This window comes from Pseudoliparis swirei, chromosome 4, assembly GCF_029220125.1.
Source record: "Pseudoliparis swirei isolate HS2019 ecotype Mariana Trench chromosome 4, NWPU_hadal_v1, whole genome shotgun sequence".
NCBI lineage: Eukaryota > Metazoa > Chordata > Actinopteri > Perciformes > Liparidae > Pseudoliparis > Pseudoliparis swirei.
Genome location: NC_079391.1, coordinates 17,632,553 through 17,650,395, shown reverse-complemented (window position 1 = coordinate 17,650,395; position 17,843 = coordinate 17,632,553). Strand labels below are relative to the sequence as shown.

General features: G+C 39.8%; 1 protein-coding gene across 3 annotated transcripts in view; it reads left to right on the top strand.

Moving 5' to 3' along the window:
* The window catches only part of LOC130192874 (protocadherin-9), a 194,287-nt gene that overhangs the window by 46,045 nt on the left and 130,399 nt on the right, over window positions 1–17,843 (top strand). Inside the window, exon 2 of one of the 3 annotated variants that reach the window (XM_056413052.1) lies at window positions 8,460–8,561. The exons of the other annotated variants lie outside the window; for them this stretch is intronic. Coding sequence (XP_056269027.1) covers window positions 8,460–8,561 — 102 coding nt within the window. The remainder of the gene's footprint in view (window positions 1–8,459; window positions 8,562–17,843) is intronic. 3 annotated transcript variants of the gene reach the window in all.

Here is a 17,843-nt window from a genome sequence, read left to right as displayed (position 1 = left end):
GACATGGTGGATTCAATGTTATTTTGCACTTAAAACTTGTCTCAGCTTGCGATATATAATACAAGTCAAAAGTGGAAGAACTTGGAAAAGCATAAGCCACAAAAGGCCATAGATCAGTTTAAATTATGCCTGGTGTTTAACTATGAATAAAATACTATTTTATCAAGAGGAAGGAGCAAAAACGCCTGAATGAAGGTCAGAAAAAGGCTCAACGGACTGACCACTAGAAACCCAACTGATCTTTGGGAAAATAGCTGCTCTGCAACAACTTTCTTCTCTTTTTGCACACGGGTCCTTCGGGGAGAACTCCCTGGGTAACTATTCTGAGGCTAGAAGCTCAGACAAGACCCCAGTGAGATGAAGTTCTTAACTTAGATGTTTAAAGGCGCTCTTACAGAATATTTGAAGTGTGAAGGGGAGAAATAAAAAAGAAAGAAAAAAGGTTCTCTCTGAATTTGAATGAGACATATTAGTCTGGGTTGTTGAGAGGATTTTTAACCAGATTAAATGTTTGTTAATTCAGATTACAAATATTACTATTGCACCTGTTTCATCAGAAAAAAAACTGGCATCTTTATAACCTCAATCTCATTTTAGCCTCTTAGTTCCAACTGTGCAGTAACGGCAGCCACAACAGAGTATGGAGCATTGTTTCCACCGTGTGTGTCTGCATGGCAGAATGTGGTCCTGGAGACACTTTGTCACAGCAATAGGGCCAGATGCAGTCATGAAACTTTACAGGTGCTTGAAACGAAGGCCGAGTTCGTCGGTCGGTGTGTGTTCCTATGGGGCGCTATAAGTAGCTGGGTAGAAAGTGGGGACTAGGGATGGGAATCGAGAACCGGTTCTGTTTTAGAACCGGTTCCCAGTGAACCGATTGTTTGGGATCGTCAGCCAAATTCTTTAACGGTTCTGCTAACGGTTCTCTGTGGCGTTGCGCATGCGCAAACTTTTTTAGTTTCTTCTTCAGACTGCAGCAAACATGGCAACTAGACAGAAGCGTTCTAAAGTGTGGCTCTATTTCACACGACAAAATGACAACTACGCCACTTGTAACGTGTGTAAAAAGTCTATTTCGTCGAAGGGAGGAAATACAACAAATATGAATAAGCATTTGAACACAGCGTGGAATTAAATGACAGGAATGTCATGTGTTCGATGCAGCAGCTCAAGTAACGTCGGCGCTTCATCTCTTTCTGTCCAAGGTAAACTCCTCAAAAGTGATCACAACCACTCACTGTGTGAAGCAATTTGCCTTTATTGTGTGTAGTCGATCAAGTTATCTTCTGTCCTTCGTTTGAAGCATACATTTTAGCTCCGGCATTGGTCTCCCGTTATTGATCACTTCACGTTTGGATTGAAAGTCCAGTTTTGAGAAATGTTTGATCGTTACGGTGTTAATTATCGGAGGGCGTGTGTTATCAGCAAACGTTCGCGTTATCGTGTTAACCCATTATTAAACTGAGCATATCAATTTTTAATCCATGATTAAACTTAGCATATCGCTACGCTAGTTTAGCTATAGAATCTTCAATTTTCAGCCCCCTACATTGAGGCAGAGGTATACGTTTGCCTCCCCTCTTAATGTGGCTTTATGTCATTGTCAGCTCAGTAAATTCAGCGATTTTGTTTGTGCCATTTGTTTCATTGTGTAAACCAGCTTTCACTTTATAAATAATCTCCATTGCCATCCAATTTAGCTGATGACGTTCAGAGTCAGACCGGTTCAGAGGCTGGTCGTCTGTCTGGGTCACAGGCTACAGCACGTCTTGTACACCTCCTCATATCTTTGTGTTCAGGCATCGTCCACCCCATCTGAGAGAGTGTTCTCCACGGCTGGAGACACAATAAGTCCTGAGAGATCGCGTATCCTCCTGGAGAAAGCAGACATGCTTATTTTTCTGCACAAGAATTGTTGATGATCCATACAATTGATGGTTGCACACTTGGTATTTGCCACTGCTAGTTTCATTTTTGGCAGCTCAGTTCATATACCCTTTAAAAAAAAGGAAGGAGCACTGTAATTTCTAGGAACATGTTTAAATTAAACAGAATACATTTTATTTAAGTGATGTAAGTTTTATTTTAAGTTCAAGAGGAATATCTATAAATGTTTTTGGTTATTTAAAAAAATGTAAATGTGTATGTATACATACTGTATATGGTGTGTGCAGCATTATAGAAAATTATATAAAAGAAAATTAATATAAATAAACCCGTTTGTGCTCTTTTTATCACCCCTTGCCCAATAAGAATCGATAAAAGAATCGATAAGGAATCGAATCGATAAGCAGGAATCGATAAGGCATCGGAATCGTTAAAATCGTATCAATTCTCATCCCTAGTGGGGACACAACGCCCCTGGCCCCAATTGCCCTCCAGCTGGTATGATCTCATCGCAAGATTGTCTCTACTTGTGCTAATACGTTCACTGTGTTCTCCGAAACAACTTGCAGCGGTCTGCCTTCTCGACCACGCAAACCAAATTCATACAATGTGCTTATTAGAATTCTGCTACAAGCCAGACTCAATTCTTTGAAGCCATTAGCGGTTGTTGAGAATGGTTTGGGCTGGCCTCAGCATCGACAGTAATGACCAGGACAGGGTGCCAGGGAGAATCGATGCCTCTCTGTGGCACAAGAATGAAACTGAAACAGCAAGACTGCTCCCATCGAGTGGTGGACGGTCATCTTTTTCAACCACTTAATTGATCAAGGCTTTATTTATCTTGTCACAAGACTTTAACCTAATTTGTTATCCATTCGCTCACAAAGCACCTCCATTGTATAACCATGTTAACAATCCACAGATTCACATTTATTTTTTTACCCCTCGCCGAACACATTTAAAATGTTGTGTCTGCGTTAATTTCCTTGTCGCAGGGGCACTTTCAAACATGTGTAATTAATTATCACATCAAACATGAGCTCTATATACATGTCTGAGGGCTGCACACACAACACAGACTAGGCTTTCCATTAGAGAATACTCTCATTACCTTCGCATTAAAAATGCCGGAAGGTTATGTTTTGATCGCCGTGTATTTATTTATTTATTTATTTGTATGCGTGTTATTCGCAAAACTCAAAAAGTATTGAACCGAATCGCATGCAATTTGGTGGGATGATTGTTTATTATCCGGGGACCAGTTGATTAGATTTTGGGATCGATCGGGTCAAAGGTCAAGGTCAAAGGTCATGAACAGGTCAAAATCTTTCGCAGAACTCAGAAAGTATTGAACCGAATCGCATGAAATTTGGTGGGATGATTGTTTATTATCCGGGGACCAGTTGATTAGATTTTGGGATCGATCGGGTCAAAGGTCAAGGTCAAAGGTCATGAACAGGTCAAATCTTCTTGAATCACATGGAATTTGGTGGGATGATTGGTTATTATCCGGGGACCATTTGATTAGATTTTGGGATCAATCGGGTCAAAGGTCAAGGTCAAGGTCATGGAAAGGTCAAACTCTTTTTTTTACCATAGCACGATACATTTTTGTCCAATTGGCATGCAACTAATGCCAAAATGTTCATAATTCAATGCCCAATCTTGTGATATGCGAAGGTATGCGCTCTACCGAGTGCCCGTTCTAGTTGTATGTGTTTTAATGCAGCAGAGGGAGTTGAGGGCTGAGATGAATTCCTCTGCCTGTGTTCTTTGTATACAAAGCAGAGGTGCATCATGCACACCCTCTTAACACTGCAGCTATGCAAAGATGTCCCTGTAATTGGGTGATATTTTTTAACAGCAATATCCGCTGCATGTATTCTCATTACATTTCTGTCATAAAATACCCTCCTCGCTGTCGTCAACTTAAATGGAATGTCAATACTTAGTGTGTGGAATGGGGAGCGTGGAAATGGGCTTAACACTGGGACCCATAAACATAAAGTTTAATGCGGCTACCAAAAGAAGGGCCAATCGCAGCATAGCTTTGCGAATAAAAGAATAATAATCACAGATTTTCTCGCCCAGCCATCTCAACAGCTTAATATGAATACCCTCTTGTGCGCTCTCATTTTTTAATCATCCCCAATTTCCTTCCCTTCATTTCATTTTTACTTTGCATTGAGAACTTTGCCTTTCCTTGCATGTAAACTACACAATCTTTAACACCTACCTCAGTTGTCCATAGGGCAAAATGTAAAAATAAAAAATAAAAACCAAACAACAAAATGTTTTGGTTTAGCGGTTTCTGCTCAGCTGATCTCCGTCTAGTGTCAAGAGGAAGATTCCCCATGCAGAAACCCTTTATGGGCTCATTTTAGCTTTAGGAGACAACCGTGCCAGCACAAGGCGATTAAGCCTTAATATATTAACCCGTATTGGCCAATTTCCAGAGACAAGTCAGATAATGCTGTGATTGATTTTGCAGTGATATAAGTGTTATGTATTAACACCACTATAAGTGGAATGTGGTCTTTGTTGTATATTATCTGTTCAGACGACTCTACTCACATCCATTTAATAAAAAAACGTTTGGAACGTTTTGAATTGTAACATACTGATGTGATTTTTAAATAAATGAATGGCTCAGTAAATGAGTAATGATCGAAGAGCTGAGAGAAGTCATCCACACAACATGCTATGTATCGTTTCTTTCTCCTCTTGAGCCACTAGTCACAAGATAAACATCATGCTCTATTCTTAGCAGTACACACACTCGCACAGCACTTGTTGAGAAATTAATGTTGTCCTGTGATGTCAAGGAAGAGTGCATACAGTGGTATCTCTAAGGTAATTGAATAGAACTAAAGGACTGCTGTGACTGGGAGGGCTTGGTAGAGGTAGACTAATGGTGAAGCTGATTAAAGTGTATTTCATCCCCCTCATGAAAGTCATCTTCTCAGCTCACAGTGTACACACATGTTCATAAAGAAGCTTCTCAGGCCCTCTGCGACTTTCAGTTACGCTCACCTTTACATGTTGGTCGTAAAGGTTCATCTTGAACAGGGTCACCAATATGCTCCAAAGTTACACTAATTGCTTGCGATACTGATGAACCTTTACAGCTACTGATTTGGAAGACTTATTTCACATATACTTTTATTTGCAATATTCCTTTTGTTTGAAGCAACTTACAGTGAGCACATTTGTCTTCCATACTAGCACCAGTTAAAGCTCATCAAAATGGACTTTAACCGATGATTTCCCGAACAAACAGCTATCAACATGTCCTACATCTCCTGCAGTACAAATGCTTTGAGCTTTGAGAAGACACTCGTTTACGGGAAACATTTTTGGGACACAGAGGTAATAGAACTAGTCTCAATTTGGCATAAACACCCAAAACTCTAATTTCATGATGGCACACGGCTGAGCTTTGTGATGACAAAAGCCACATGGTCAGAGAGTGTCTTCCTACTCATGCCCGTTTTGGTAATTTGGTGACTCCTATCAACTTGACTGTGCTCAGTCTGAATGGGAGGTGCAGCATGTAGGACGGTGGCTCGCTGGTTTAAACTGTCATTTCACAGCAAAGGGTTTCTGTGTTTGAATCAATTTGCGTTGCAAGTGCTCTACTTTCCTACCACAATTCAATGACAAGCAGTTTAACACAACTGAAAAGTGTAAATTGCCCATAGAGATGCAAAACATTGTCTATGGATGTGTGCTAGACCTTTAACATAATTCCAAAATCTCAGTGTTTACCCTGTCTGTTGTCCAGTGCCTGCTGGAACATGCTCCAGTAACCCAGCAGGTGTAGCAGGTAGAAATATGAAGGTGGAAAGGTTTTCATGTGGATGTTTGAGCATGTATCACTTAGCTAATCACACCTATACATGCATTACATCTTATGACCCAAAAATATTTTTCGACAGTATTTATTCGTGTATAAATGTGTTTGTGGTGCGAATGACTCTCTCATCCACCAAATTGTGCACTGGGATGTGTGAAATGAGATCTGTGAAAGTGTCAGCACCCTCTGAAGATGTCAGGAAATGGCTGGTGGATGCCCTCCTCCTATCCCTGCTGTCCACCACCGGTCCTGAGTGGCTCTTTTTCTAATATAACTTAACCTGTTCTTGAATTGAGCAATGGTTTCTCAGGGACATGAACAACACAGCAAGCAAACGTGTTACTGTATTTCCTCCCACACAAATATAAGGTGGCACATATTCACTTGTCATGAAACAAGTGTGCATCATCTCCCACAGAGGACAAATATTTTAAATTTTGGGAGGGGGCTTTTTTTCCTCAAGACTTTTGTCTTTGTAGCTCGTCGTGACGAAAGCCAGTCCCACTCAAAACAAATTATTCCTCAACCCCTACTCTGTAGCAGAGATGCAACATGGCTCTAGCCACACAGATACCAAAAGTCAGTAGCCACAGGCTGTTAGGGTTGCAATATGATGCGCTGCTGGGTACATTTCACTCTCATTTTGTTCTCCATTTGTAATGCACCTGTCCCCTTAACGGCCCCATACATTTCTGGAGTATTTTCAATGTGCGACTCTCCATCAGTCATGCCACCCTCAGCAGTCCCTTCAGCCTCTGTAGCGCTTCAATTTAATTGGAAACCAAATCAATTTTCAGCCCGAAGAGACCAAATTAACTACACCACTATTTACCATTCAGCAGTTTGATTTGGGCCACACTTCTATATGTTTGAATACATTTAGATGCCTGAAAGTTAATATTAAGTCCAAGTAGCAATTTAATTCAGGTAAATAAAGACGAAATATCGGCACACGGCAGAACATGTCAAAAGAACACCGTAACTTTAATCATTCGTTTTTCTTTCACTGCAACATTTTTATCCCAAAAAACTTTCTACTTTTGCCATTTCAGCTAAAGGAAAGTTACTGGAACCTCATGTAACTGCCAGCACTCAATCAATCTCACACATCTGTTTTATTCACGTACCTTATTTTTGTTGTCATCTTTGACAGTATTACATGGATCACTCTGACATTGTGCAGGAAAAAATGATTAATTCTAATGTTGCCAACTCCCACTTCTCCTCTCTCTGTCACTTGTCCCACTGGTGATAAACGGCTTGGTACTAATAACTAATCTCACATTCGGAGCGTTTATAGAGATAGACTGACATTAATTAGAGTAACAGACAAGTGGAATATATTAAGACTATGCATAATGAGATAATGGCTTTAAGTACTGCTTTACCCCCCTTTCACCTATTTCCCTCAAGTTCTTCCAATCATTTGAATAATTTCTGAGGGTAAGTGTTGGGAAAAATGATGTCTAAGCACATTTTAGGCATAGAAAGTTAGATTTTTAACACTTAAAGTTTAAGTAATACCAGCAATGAGTCAATACAACTCACATTTTTCCCCAGTTCGATTCACAGCCACCTGATTATGACACAAGGCCTTGAAAAGCATTCACCACATTTGGCATAGTGATAATGTCCAATTGTATCTTAAAAATCCAAATGTCAATTAGCCGTTGCACTGGCCACCGTAAGAAAACAAAAATCCTCCTCCCTTTTTTCCTACCAAGGTCTTGATTATTTATTACATTATTATGTACGGGTACAAGAGATTATACTATTGTATCTGGTTGAATTGAAGGGCATGTTGCCATCAACCCAAATCTTTATAAGGTCCAGTAATACTCCTATCTTGTAGTAGGGTTGGTAGTTTTGTATTTGTTTGTGTTTGTGTTTGTGAGTCAGACCATGGAAACACTTTCATGCCAGTGACAGCAGAGAGGCTGACAGATTGACTGGCATGGTGCCTTTCAACAGAGCTGAGCCGAAGACATCATCAGTAAAAAGTCTCCACCTGTGTCGCAGAGTTAAATAAAGCTGCAAGCAGTTAATATCTCGGTAGACACGTTGTAAACAGATACATGACTGGGAATAAATACACTATTTTTAGGGGACCGAAAATTGTCTGAAGTAAGCAAGTTCGGCGTACAATATGGCCTTTGCTGACAAGAAACACAAGTCGGATGTTACAGTTTACAGTGCTGCCGCCCAGATAACTTGCTCCCTCCTTTCTCTCTGCTTCTGCTCTGTGTTGTTGTTGGTCATCTGGAAGTCAGTTAAAGACAGTGATTTATGCCTGGGGCTTCATGCAGCATAGCCTCATTACACACAGCCATTCTGAAAATCAGCAGATAATTACAGTATACATCATAGACCTCATGGGGCCCAGCAAATTCAGTCTATTCCACTGGCCAACCTCATTTGGAATATACGTTGCTCTTCAATTTGCAGGGATTTTTTGAAGGAAATTTGTTGTAAAATGTTGATTTGGCATGTTTTAATCGCTCTCCTGCGAATGGTCATTATGGATAATGATTTTGTTGCTAATGGTTTCAATGAAAAGACAGTAAAGACGGTACATGCTCATTTGATTTCTTTTGGCACCAGAGTGATGATACACATTGTGTTTGTGAGCTGTTGAAAATCACAAGTCTTTATCCACAAATGACAAACAAACAAAAGCTAAGGAAGCACTAACAGACTTTTTCTTCCAATCTTGAAGGGAACATTAACGCGCGCCCGAACTGAACTGAACCCTGAATACCTGGACCTCCGTCCGCGAGCTGAGCTGAACCCTGAATATTGGACCCCTTGCACCCCTTTAGTGAGTACTAATGGTCCCATTTCTTACTAAATGATCACCACAGCTTCACTTAACACAGGGCATTACTTTTAATAAACTCACATTATTTTGTAAAGCAATTTACTTCACCATCCCATGCACTGGCTCATAACTTGTTAGATTCATTATCATATTCTCATTAATGGCTTCTGCACTAGACACTGCACCAAAATGACACTCTGCTTTATTCATATCTTCTCCATCTTTCCTATATAATGTATATTATGCCTCTTAGTTACTGTGACACATTGTACTCACAACATCATTAAATTCAGTGCCTAATGTGGTGCTAATATTTATGCCATTTTTACTTGAGTAATACGGATTTGTCTCATTACCGCCATGCTTAGAAAACACAGTGCTTGAAAGTCATCTGGGGGTTGGAGGAGGTTTGATTGCACACTGGTGAATCTTAATGATGTCAGTTTCTCTTACTGTTATCAACTACAGTATATCAACATGGGGAGGGTTTCTTGTAAACTAGCAGTCCCACTATATTTATTAGACAACATTTGTAGGCATATTTTATGTTGCTGCTGCCCTGATGTTATTGATGTGTGAACTATAGCTATATGTATATTACTATTGTAATATACATAACTTATAAGGGCACATATTCTGACCTGCTCAAATCAATTCTCATTTACAAATGTGAAACTATATAAATACATGTCCAAATATGCAAGCATAGCTTGCAAAGTATTGATTAGGGAATGTTACATTGCTTGAGGGCACTGTGGACTGTATATATATATCTTTTTTATTTGTAGTATTTTAGAGAAAAACCAATGAAGAAAACTGTTTCAGAACATTTTGTTTAACAAGTCATTGTCTTGTGGTTATATTTTCATTCGTTGTAGTCGCAGGTTTATCTAGATTAAACATTCATAACCTTATACTCCGATGAGGTATAGACCCAATGTACACACAGGGGAGGGAAGTCCCTCCAACCCAAACTCCCCTGGTCTGGGCTTATATCAACTTATTTGTCTGTATGTGCTTGGTGAGCAGCTTTCTTTAATATTAATGGACTGCTACTTTTATTATCTCTATAAACAGATTCCACATTCATTATTTTCTGTGGAATCTAAAGGCAATGGGACAGGATGTTGGTATCGGAAGCAATTATTGTTTATGTTGGTAGTCTGAGTAGTATTGACTAATCACGTTGAACACGGCCACACAACAACTTCATCCTACATTTTTGACTGCAGGCACAATATCCCTTTTAACCTCTGTTGCCATATTTCCCTGCCCCTCTACATTGTCACACATACTTTGCTCAGGCCATGTTTGACGATGTTAAATGGAAAGTCTGGTCACAACCTGAAAGCAAGCATTGAACAATTGGCCTGTAATGTTCCACGACCCGCCTGATCTACAATGTGAATGCTAAGGAACTCACTTACCTCTTTTCTCTCTCTTTTTTCCTCTCTCTCTCCATCCATACAATACATCAGAAAGTGTATTAAAGAACTACAGATGCACTAGTTCAACATGTAAATATCTCACAGTGTATCCCTCAAGACCCCCTTTAATGTTCATGAAGCGGCGTGGAGACATTGTTCCAGAATTTATGCATTTTCATCAAATGGAAATCCCATTGCTCATTTGAATGAAGAGAAACAGAATTGCCTTTGTCACAAGTCCGCTGGAAGCAAAGCCCCTTGTCACTTGTGCCACACCGTCATTGTGGCTTCTCTTATTCGTTCACATTTCATGTTAAGATCCATTAACAAATGTGACTTTCATCTTTGCTGTGAGAGATCTTTCTTTCCCACTCCCCAAACATATAAATGGCTGAGGGAGCTGTAACACTATATATGGGACAGTCTATGTGTTTGGTCTCCCCACAGTCAATATTTGGACTTTACCCTGATTTAATGAATATCATTTCTCAGAGATCTCTCCCAAGCCGTATTCAACGGGAGCTCTCTATGGCTTCATTAAAGCACTGCACTGTTTGCCTAGTGGGCCTCACTGGAGTAAAAAAGCTCAAAGAGAAACACATGCATGTGGGCACACACACACACACACACACACATGCACTGACACACACACACACACACACGAAAAAAAGCACATACACTTGCACCACATACCATCACCATAGAGGAGGCCCCTTTTCTTCCAGCCCAATAGGGAATGATGACTCTCATTATCGCCTCAAAGGAAGATGGCCACAGTGCTCCTACTCAGCGGCCCTATTAAGTTACCAGACAGCTTCATTGTATTGGTGTTCGATAATTTCCTTTCCTCTGTCATTCGGATTGCATGAGGGAGTTGCACGGTGAGGAAGGGGTTGGGAAAGTGGCAAGCGCTAACGTGAAAAGGCGTAGCTGGCTGAAATAATCGTCTCCCATGGTCGGTGAATCTCTGGGCTCACTGCTGAGCAGTCCAGGCAAACACCTTCCCCTCATTAACTCTTGAATTCCATGCAAAAATCATGTGGATTGGAATGGATGTTTGAGTTTATCATGTAATCTTGTCACAACACACAACAAATTGTATTCTCTACACCAGTTTTTTTGCGTGCAGGATAAGTAGCCTCTGGATCTGGGAAAAGTCACCTTGTAGACTGCATATGACCCTGTGATTTATTGGGAGTTTTTCTGTGGTCCCCAGACTCAAAGAGATCAATATATGTACTGCCATGTTTAATTATTACCAGTGTCTGGAACACATGAGTTTCCAAATGGAATACAATATGGGCATGCAGGGAATCTAAAGCAATGAAAGCTGTGTGCTCATGAGGATTTTCTCTTATGCCACTAAAAAGTAAACTTTGAAAACATGGACTTCCCTTCTTTAAATTCACGAAATAAAAGATTTCCAAAACAATTTAGAATGATATTCATTTAGCTTAAGCTGCTTCTTTTTAGCATGTCGTGAGCAACAATTTGACCATCTTTTGGTCTCACAATCCACATCTAATCTAGCTTTGAGAGCAGGTATTTGAGCTGACGAGAGAAGGCAGAAAAGTTTTCTGAGGTGCAATATTTTTCACAGGGGTTGTAGGTTATATCAGCTTTGATTATTAACTTTTAAATGGCAATTTGAATTGTATGTTACGTAATGTCACTGAAAACTAAATATGGGTGATAAAAATGAAGGGGAGGGAAAGTATGCTCACCACCTCTTGACACATGTTTTTCATACGGTGAGAGTGTGACACTTATCGTTGCTCTGTGCTGCATTTGGTTTTACTCTCCTTTGTGAATATGAGTAGGTTTTGGAAAACTGTGACCTTGAAAGGTGACACATCCATTCACAATTACTATTCATACAATAACTGTTCAGTTTGATGATCTTATACCACACTCAAAAAAACAATTCAAGCCCTTCTTAGAGGCGACACATTTAAATATTGTTTGATACATTTAAATAAATCAATTACAAAACGAAGATATTTATTTTGAATGGGTGTAACACAAAATGTATGAATACTTTCATTTATTAGATTTATTTAGGTTACACTCACAAAAACGATTCAAGCTCTTCTTCGAGGTGACACATTTAAATATTGTTTGATACATTTAAATAAATCAATTACAAAAATAGATATTTATATTTAATGGGTGGAACACAAAATGTATGAATTCTTTCATTTATTAGATTTATTTAGGTTAGATGGTGTGCATATCAACTCAAAATAAATGTGTTTCATTGAGGACTACCCTTTGCGCATGCGCCAGCTGAAAATCAGTTGTTTACATGAGGTGAAGACACTTTCAGGGCTGTACGGTGGTGTAGTGGCTAGCACTGTCGCCTCAAAGCCAAAGGTCCGTGGGTTCAATTCCCAGTTGGGGCTTTCCTTCTGTGTGGAGTTTGCATATTTTCTTAGTTAGTTAGTTTATATTTTGAGTTGGACAAACACAAATTAATTTAATTTAATGAATATCGTTATTTTATTTTAGATGTATTTGATACAAATGAGTTGGACTAACTTAATTACATTGTATTGCACTGATGTGCTAAATTTGAGTTGGAGTTGCATATAATTATTGGATGGAAAACCTGCCAACAATTTAATTGAGTTCATCCAATGAGTCATTTCTTTGAGTGCAGTCCAAGGTGATATCAGGTACATTGTGATGAACAATAACAATACAGTACATTACTATGCTTTAGTCAGCCTTTCTGCTACTTGAACACCAATATTCTATTCATGATGAGAAACACTACACTGTTATGTCTTACTGTGGTAAGGCACCAGCTTGCTAAAAGTATTATTATATATTATGTTGGGAAATAATATATTTGTTCTCTTTTTTTATTATTTCCAGCACTGCCTACAAAGCACCCACAAAGCACCCGCACGCACGCACACACACATACGCACGCACACACACACACACACACTCACAAAAACACTTTGCATCGGTTATAATGCTCCTCTTATCCAATGCTTAGTCATCTATGTTGCGTCCTTTATGACATGGGTGATTCCAGATGTCCAACACACACAGGACAATCAATGAAAGCCATGAGGGTGGAGACATATACACTCTTACGTGTGACAGATTAATGTTTTGTGGTGGTTACTGTAGACACATCGTGTTCGACCCACGATTGCTTGCACTGTGCCTCATCATCCGCTGTGTCAGTTAGAAAAACATGTGACAACTTTTCATAAACTACTGCTTTATTGTATCTTTCCATGTGTTTGGACTGTTTCGCGGCAATGATGAAATATTTCACGAGGAGCCAATAAGACCGCAGATAATGTGGAGAATGAAATGGGCCTTCCTACCCCCTCCATGCAGAGGCATGTCTTGGACCATAACCACCTTTATATTAAAATCTCAAGAACGCATCTTTTGTGTTTTTTTATTTAATTGTGCACGGTTGCGAAGATAGCGCAGTCACAGACTGTTGTGGCTGATGGTGAACCTAGTCAGACTAACTCGTCAAAGAATTAATATATCTTTCATATGGTTTATTTTAAATGCATGGTAATTCAAAAACTACAATTATAGATACTCATCCTTAAGTATATATTGACTTCACAGAGCGGAAAATGGTTAACTGCTTCAAATCATAGCAGGGAGTAATGGTAACGACCTAGATTAAGCTGCAGTGGCTTTGTATGACACACTACTCTTCTCACTGTCTGACTTTCTCTGAAGGTCAGTTTGGCCATTAGCCTCACACTGCGTGCCCCACCTCTCCACTCCAATTCTCCTCTTTTCCCCTCTCCTCACTGAAGAAGGGAGGAGAACTCCCTTCTTCATAGTCTGAAAAGGGATGTGAGAGGGCAAAATGTATCTTCACACAAACCAAGGCTAAGATGTTAAAAGAGAACTCCCGCCAGCTCGGTAACCGACTGCTGACCACGATCAACTTCACCTTCGCAAGATGCCTGTCAAAATAACATTCGGCCATTTCTCCTCTACCTTTCCCTCCGTCCTTCTTTCTTTTCATCCTCCTCAACTCAAACCTCCCTTCCCCTGTTTTATTAACAGCGGAGCTGGTGGCTTGTGATAACTGGTCACTCCTCCAGGCGTTGAAAGGCAAGGACACTCTATTATCCTAGGTAGATGGATGGGTTGAAATATTGCCTGCAACTGGTAGTGCCTGCCAAATCCTCCAGTCTTAAAACCTCTTTGTCTCTGACAAGGAGGAACATTAGTGAGAGGGCCAGGATCGTGGATGGGGATACGCTTCTCTGAATACAACATGGAGAGAGTAAGGCGGACACAGGAGTGTATATGTGTGCAACGTCATCCAGACCTCGCATGATGTCTTTGTTTGCTCTCTATCTAAGACAAATGTAAAAAAAAACTACCATTGCGGGGAGTACCTTGTGTATTCTAACCTCTAACTCTCGCTGTCCTACCAACTGTGCCCTGTATGACAAAGAGAGAGAGAGAGAATAAGAAAGAATATATTGTATAAATTCAAATGATTAACATGTTACAGGTTGACAGCCGGTTCACGATTAATTAGTCTCCTAATTATCACTGACCTTTACCTCACAACAGTTGCAGACTTGTTTCACCCTCGGTTTCTCTCCCAATACATTTAGGAACATTTAATATAGCCTATTTGCAACTGGCAAGTGTTAGTAGTTCTCACATCTTAGAAAAAGCTTTGAGAAACAGCTAGTGTCTTTCAGGATATCTGTGCTGCTATCAACTTAATGCTTTGTCAGCGTGGCTGTTAGTCTTTAAAGAAATAAAGAGAGATAGCAAACATTTTACCTTCTTTGCCTTATAGATCTTGCCTTCCCTTTGGATCATTATGTGTGGTTTTGAAAAGACAGTGGTTTTTACAGACCATGGGGTCGGCAACCCCTGGGTCTGTAAAGTGAAGCCAATGCCTAAGTGCCTTAAACCTGCATTCTTTCTTATAGCCATCAGGGACGACTTGTCCGGTTGCAAAAAGAAGCCTGATTGTATAGAAGTCTATGAGAAAGTGACCCCACTTCTCACTCGATATATCACCTCAGTAAACTTTGTAAAGAAGAGTTCATGGTCTCAGTTGCTAGTTTCAAGTCTTCCTCAATACAGCATGATGTCCATTTAGTAAATTATGGTCCTATTTATGTCATGATAAGTCACGGTTGTCGCAGCGAGAGAGGACCCAAATGCCGACATTACTGCAAAAACGAATCTTTAATCCAACAAACCAGAACAGATGACAAAAACGCGGACCAAACAGTACGAAGCCACCATGGGAATGAGACGAACAGGGTTTACATACACAGGCAGGCGGAGGTGATTGGACAACGGGGAACGAGACACAGGTGAACACAATGAGGGCGGGGCCAGCAATCACACAGAAGGAAACAATCAGCGCCAGGGCAGACAATCACAGGGAGACAGACGACACAAGGACTTCAAAACAAGACACAAAATGAGACACAAACTCCAGATCATGACAATTTAGAGTCAAATAGACAATAAAGCAGGGTATGCTTTACGATGTAGTTACCAAAGTGAATGACAGGTCGATACCACAGCGTTGTCCGGTCTCTGAGCTGTTTGTGTTTTGATCTTTGAACTTTAACCCTTTCACAGTGGGTTTCAGTTCATTAAAGTAAAATGTAACATTTTGGTCGCTTAACATGTCCATCCACTCGTGTCACTTCTGGTTCCAAAAAACAAGATTACAATCACCACAAATGTCGTATTTGAGGTTTCAAAATTTAATTTCTCAAAACAATGGGTGATGTGACGGTGACCACAAAGTAGATGCAGACGCAGGAACCAAACCATTCAAGTGTACTAAACAACTTGCGCAGCATAAGACATGTCCTTTGTCGCTGCCAATTCTGATGAATATTACATTACTATATTTAACTTACTTCTTATTTCCTGTAGTTACATCAGCAACACTTTGTTGTCGTTGAAAATGGGATGTCAGGCTCTTTGTCGCCCCCCTCACCACAGCTCGTTTCCAGAAGGCTCTTCTCATTGGAATCAATTTTTTCAAAAGCAATTCACATCATCTTGGGGGAAAATCTATGTTTATGGGCTGTTTATTTGGAATATAGCAGCACGGGTCAATTGTTCAAACAGCTTAAAAAAGCTTCTTTGTTTTTCTTCAGTAGCAAAGAAGAGTAACTTGATAATGTTACACAGAACGCGGGGAGTGGATGAATGGATGTATATTGATGGATATACAAAGCATTTGACTGAGCTGAGGTGCAGTCACCCTAACGTGTAATGTCCCTGAGCTATTCAACCGGGCAGTCCCACCTTGTAACATTCTTATATTAGTTAACCTATTGTATGAGGCAGGAGATGTTTTTGAAAGGTTTATATTCCATAATCCTGTAGGCGTGCGTAAAGAAACGAGGAGTCCGGTATTCCCTTTGGCCGTCACCTGTGGCCGTTTATTTACCTTCCAAACACCTGTCCCAACATTCACTTCCTGGTGCCCTTTAACCCCCCATGTCCCCAGGCTTACGCCCCTTCTCTTAAAGGGGCCCTGTGGATTTGATGCTTAGTACCCTATAGTCCATTCTTTTAATAGACCTGTTTAGTGTCTTTATAAAGCCAGGGGATTCGATAAACTTGACACATTCTTGTTCACTTCACATCGTCTATTTATGAACAAAAAAAGCTAACATTTGGATGTATCAGTCCGTGAAAAAACACTATTACACAACCACGTTTTCAAATATTTTTGAGGTCCTTGATCGACGAATAACAGTGCTATTTATCTTATTATTATTTAGAAAAGTAATAGGTTATCAAATACCTCCAAGTAGATGAGCAATTCAAAGAAAGATTGATTCAACTGTACACACCAGGGAGAAAAAAGCCTCTCGGTTACACATTGTATACACACTTTGCACATTAACTGTTAATGCGCATAATTAAGAACTGTCCGAAAATTATTTAAAAATAAGTAATCTTGTGGAAGAAAAGTACAAATTTACTGAAGTGAGACATCACTGGTTCTGAATCAGCCTCTCATGATTCACAGAGAATGTCCATTTTCTATCTCTCTCAGAAATATTCAGCTCGAAATTTATCACTGCCTCAAGGACTTCTTTTTACACGGAATGCTCATCGTCTATGCTTTTTTAATTGAATTAAGGAGCACTCACTGAGTCATCGCTGTTATTGTTATCTTGTAGGTGTACAGGGTTATTAAAGCAGGAAGCATGTTAAGTCATTTGTTATCCCTGGCATTCTAATAAACATGTTGGCTTTGAGCAAGGCCTGCAGGTTGTCTGTGCAGTTCAGATTGATACTCCTGCCACATCTAGAACTATGCACCTCATTATACTAAGAGGATGCTTAAGAGGAGATGAATATGGGAGAGAGTGTGGAAGACAAAGCAGGATAGATGAAAACTTCTCCACATTTGTTTTCCTTTATAGGGAAGGGTCAGGAATGCATTTCAAACCATGCATACTCATAGGAGACGTATCAAGAAAGCATTGACATAAATGTGTTTGCAAATTATGTATTTTTGCCATTGAGTATTTAGAATGGGATGTGTAAAATAACAGTCAAAAGGGAATAAAAAACACATACAACAACAATCCAACCTCTTCGCCCCAATTATTCCCAACTGAGATCCACGATTAGTTTGCTAACTTATTTTTTTCAACTCAAGCACTGGTTTTTGACAGAAATAACCCCATGGGTTTTGTGTCAGAGAAGGCTTGATTTTACTAATTGGTGCCAAAGCTGTTAATTGGAGCTGTGGAAACACAAAATGGAGAATCAGAGAGTTCTCTCTTGGGAAATATGTGTGTTCAACCTCATTTTCCACCTTAACTCATTGTTTTTCTCTCTATCTAAC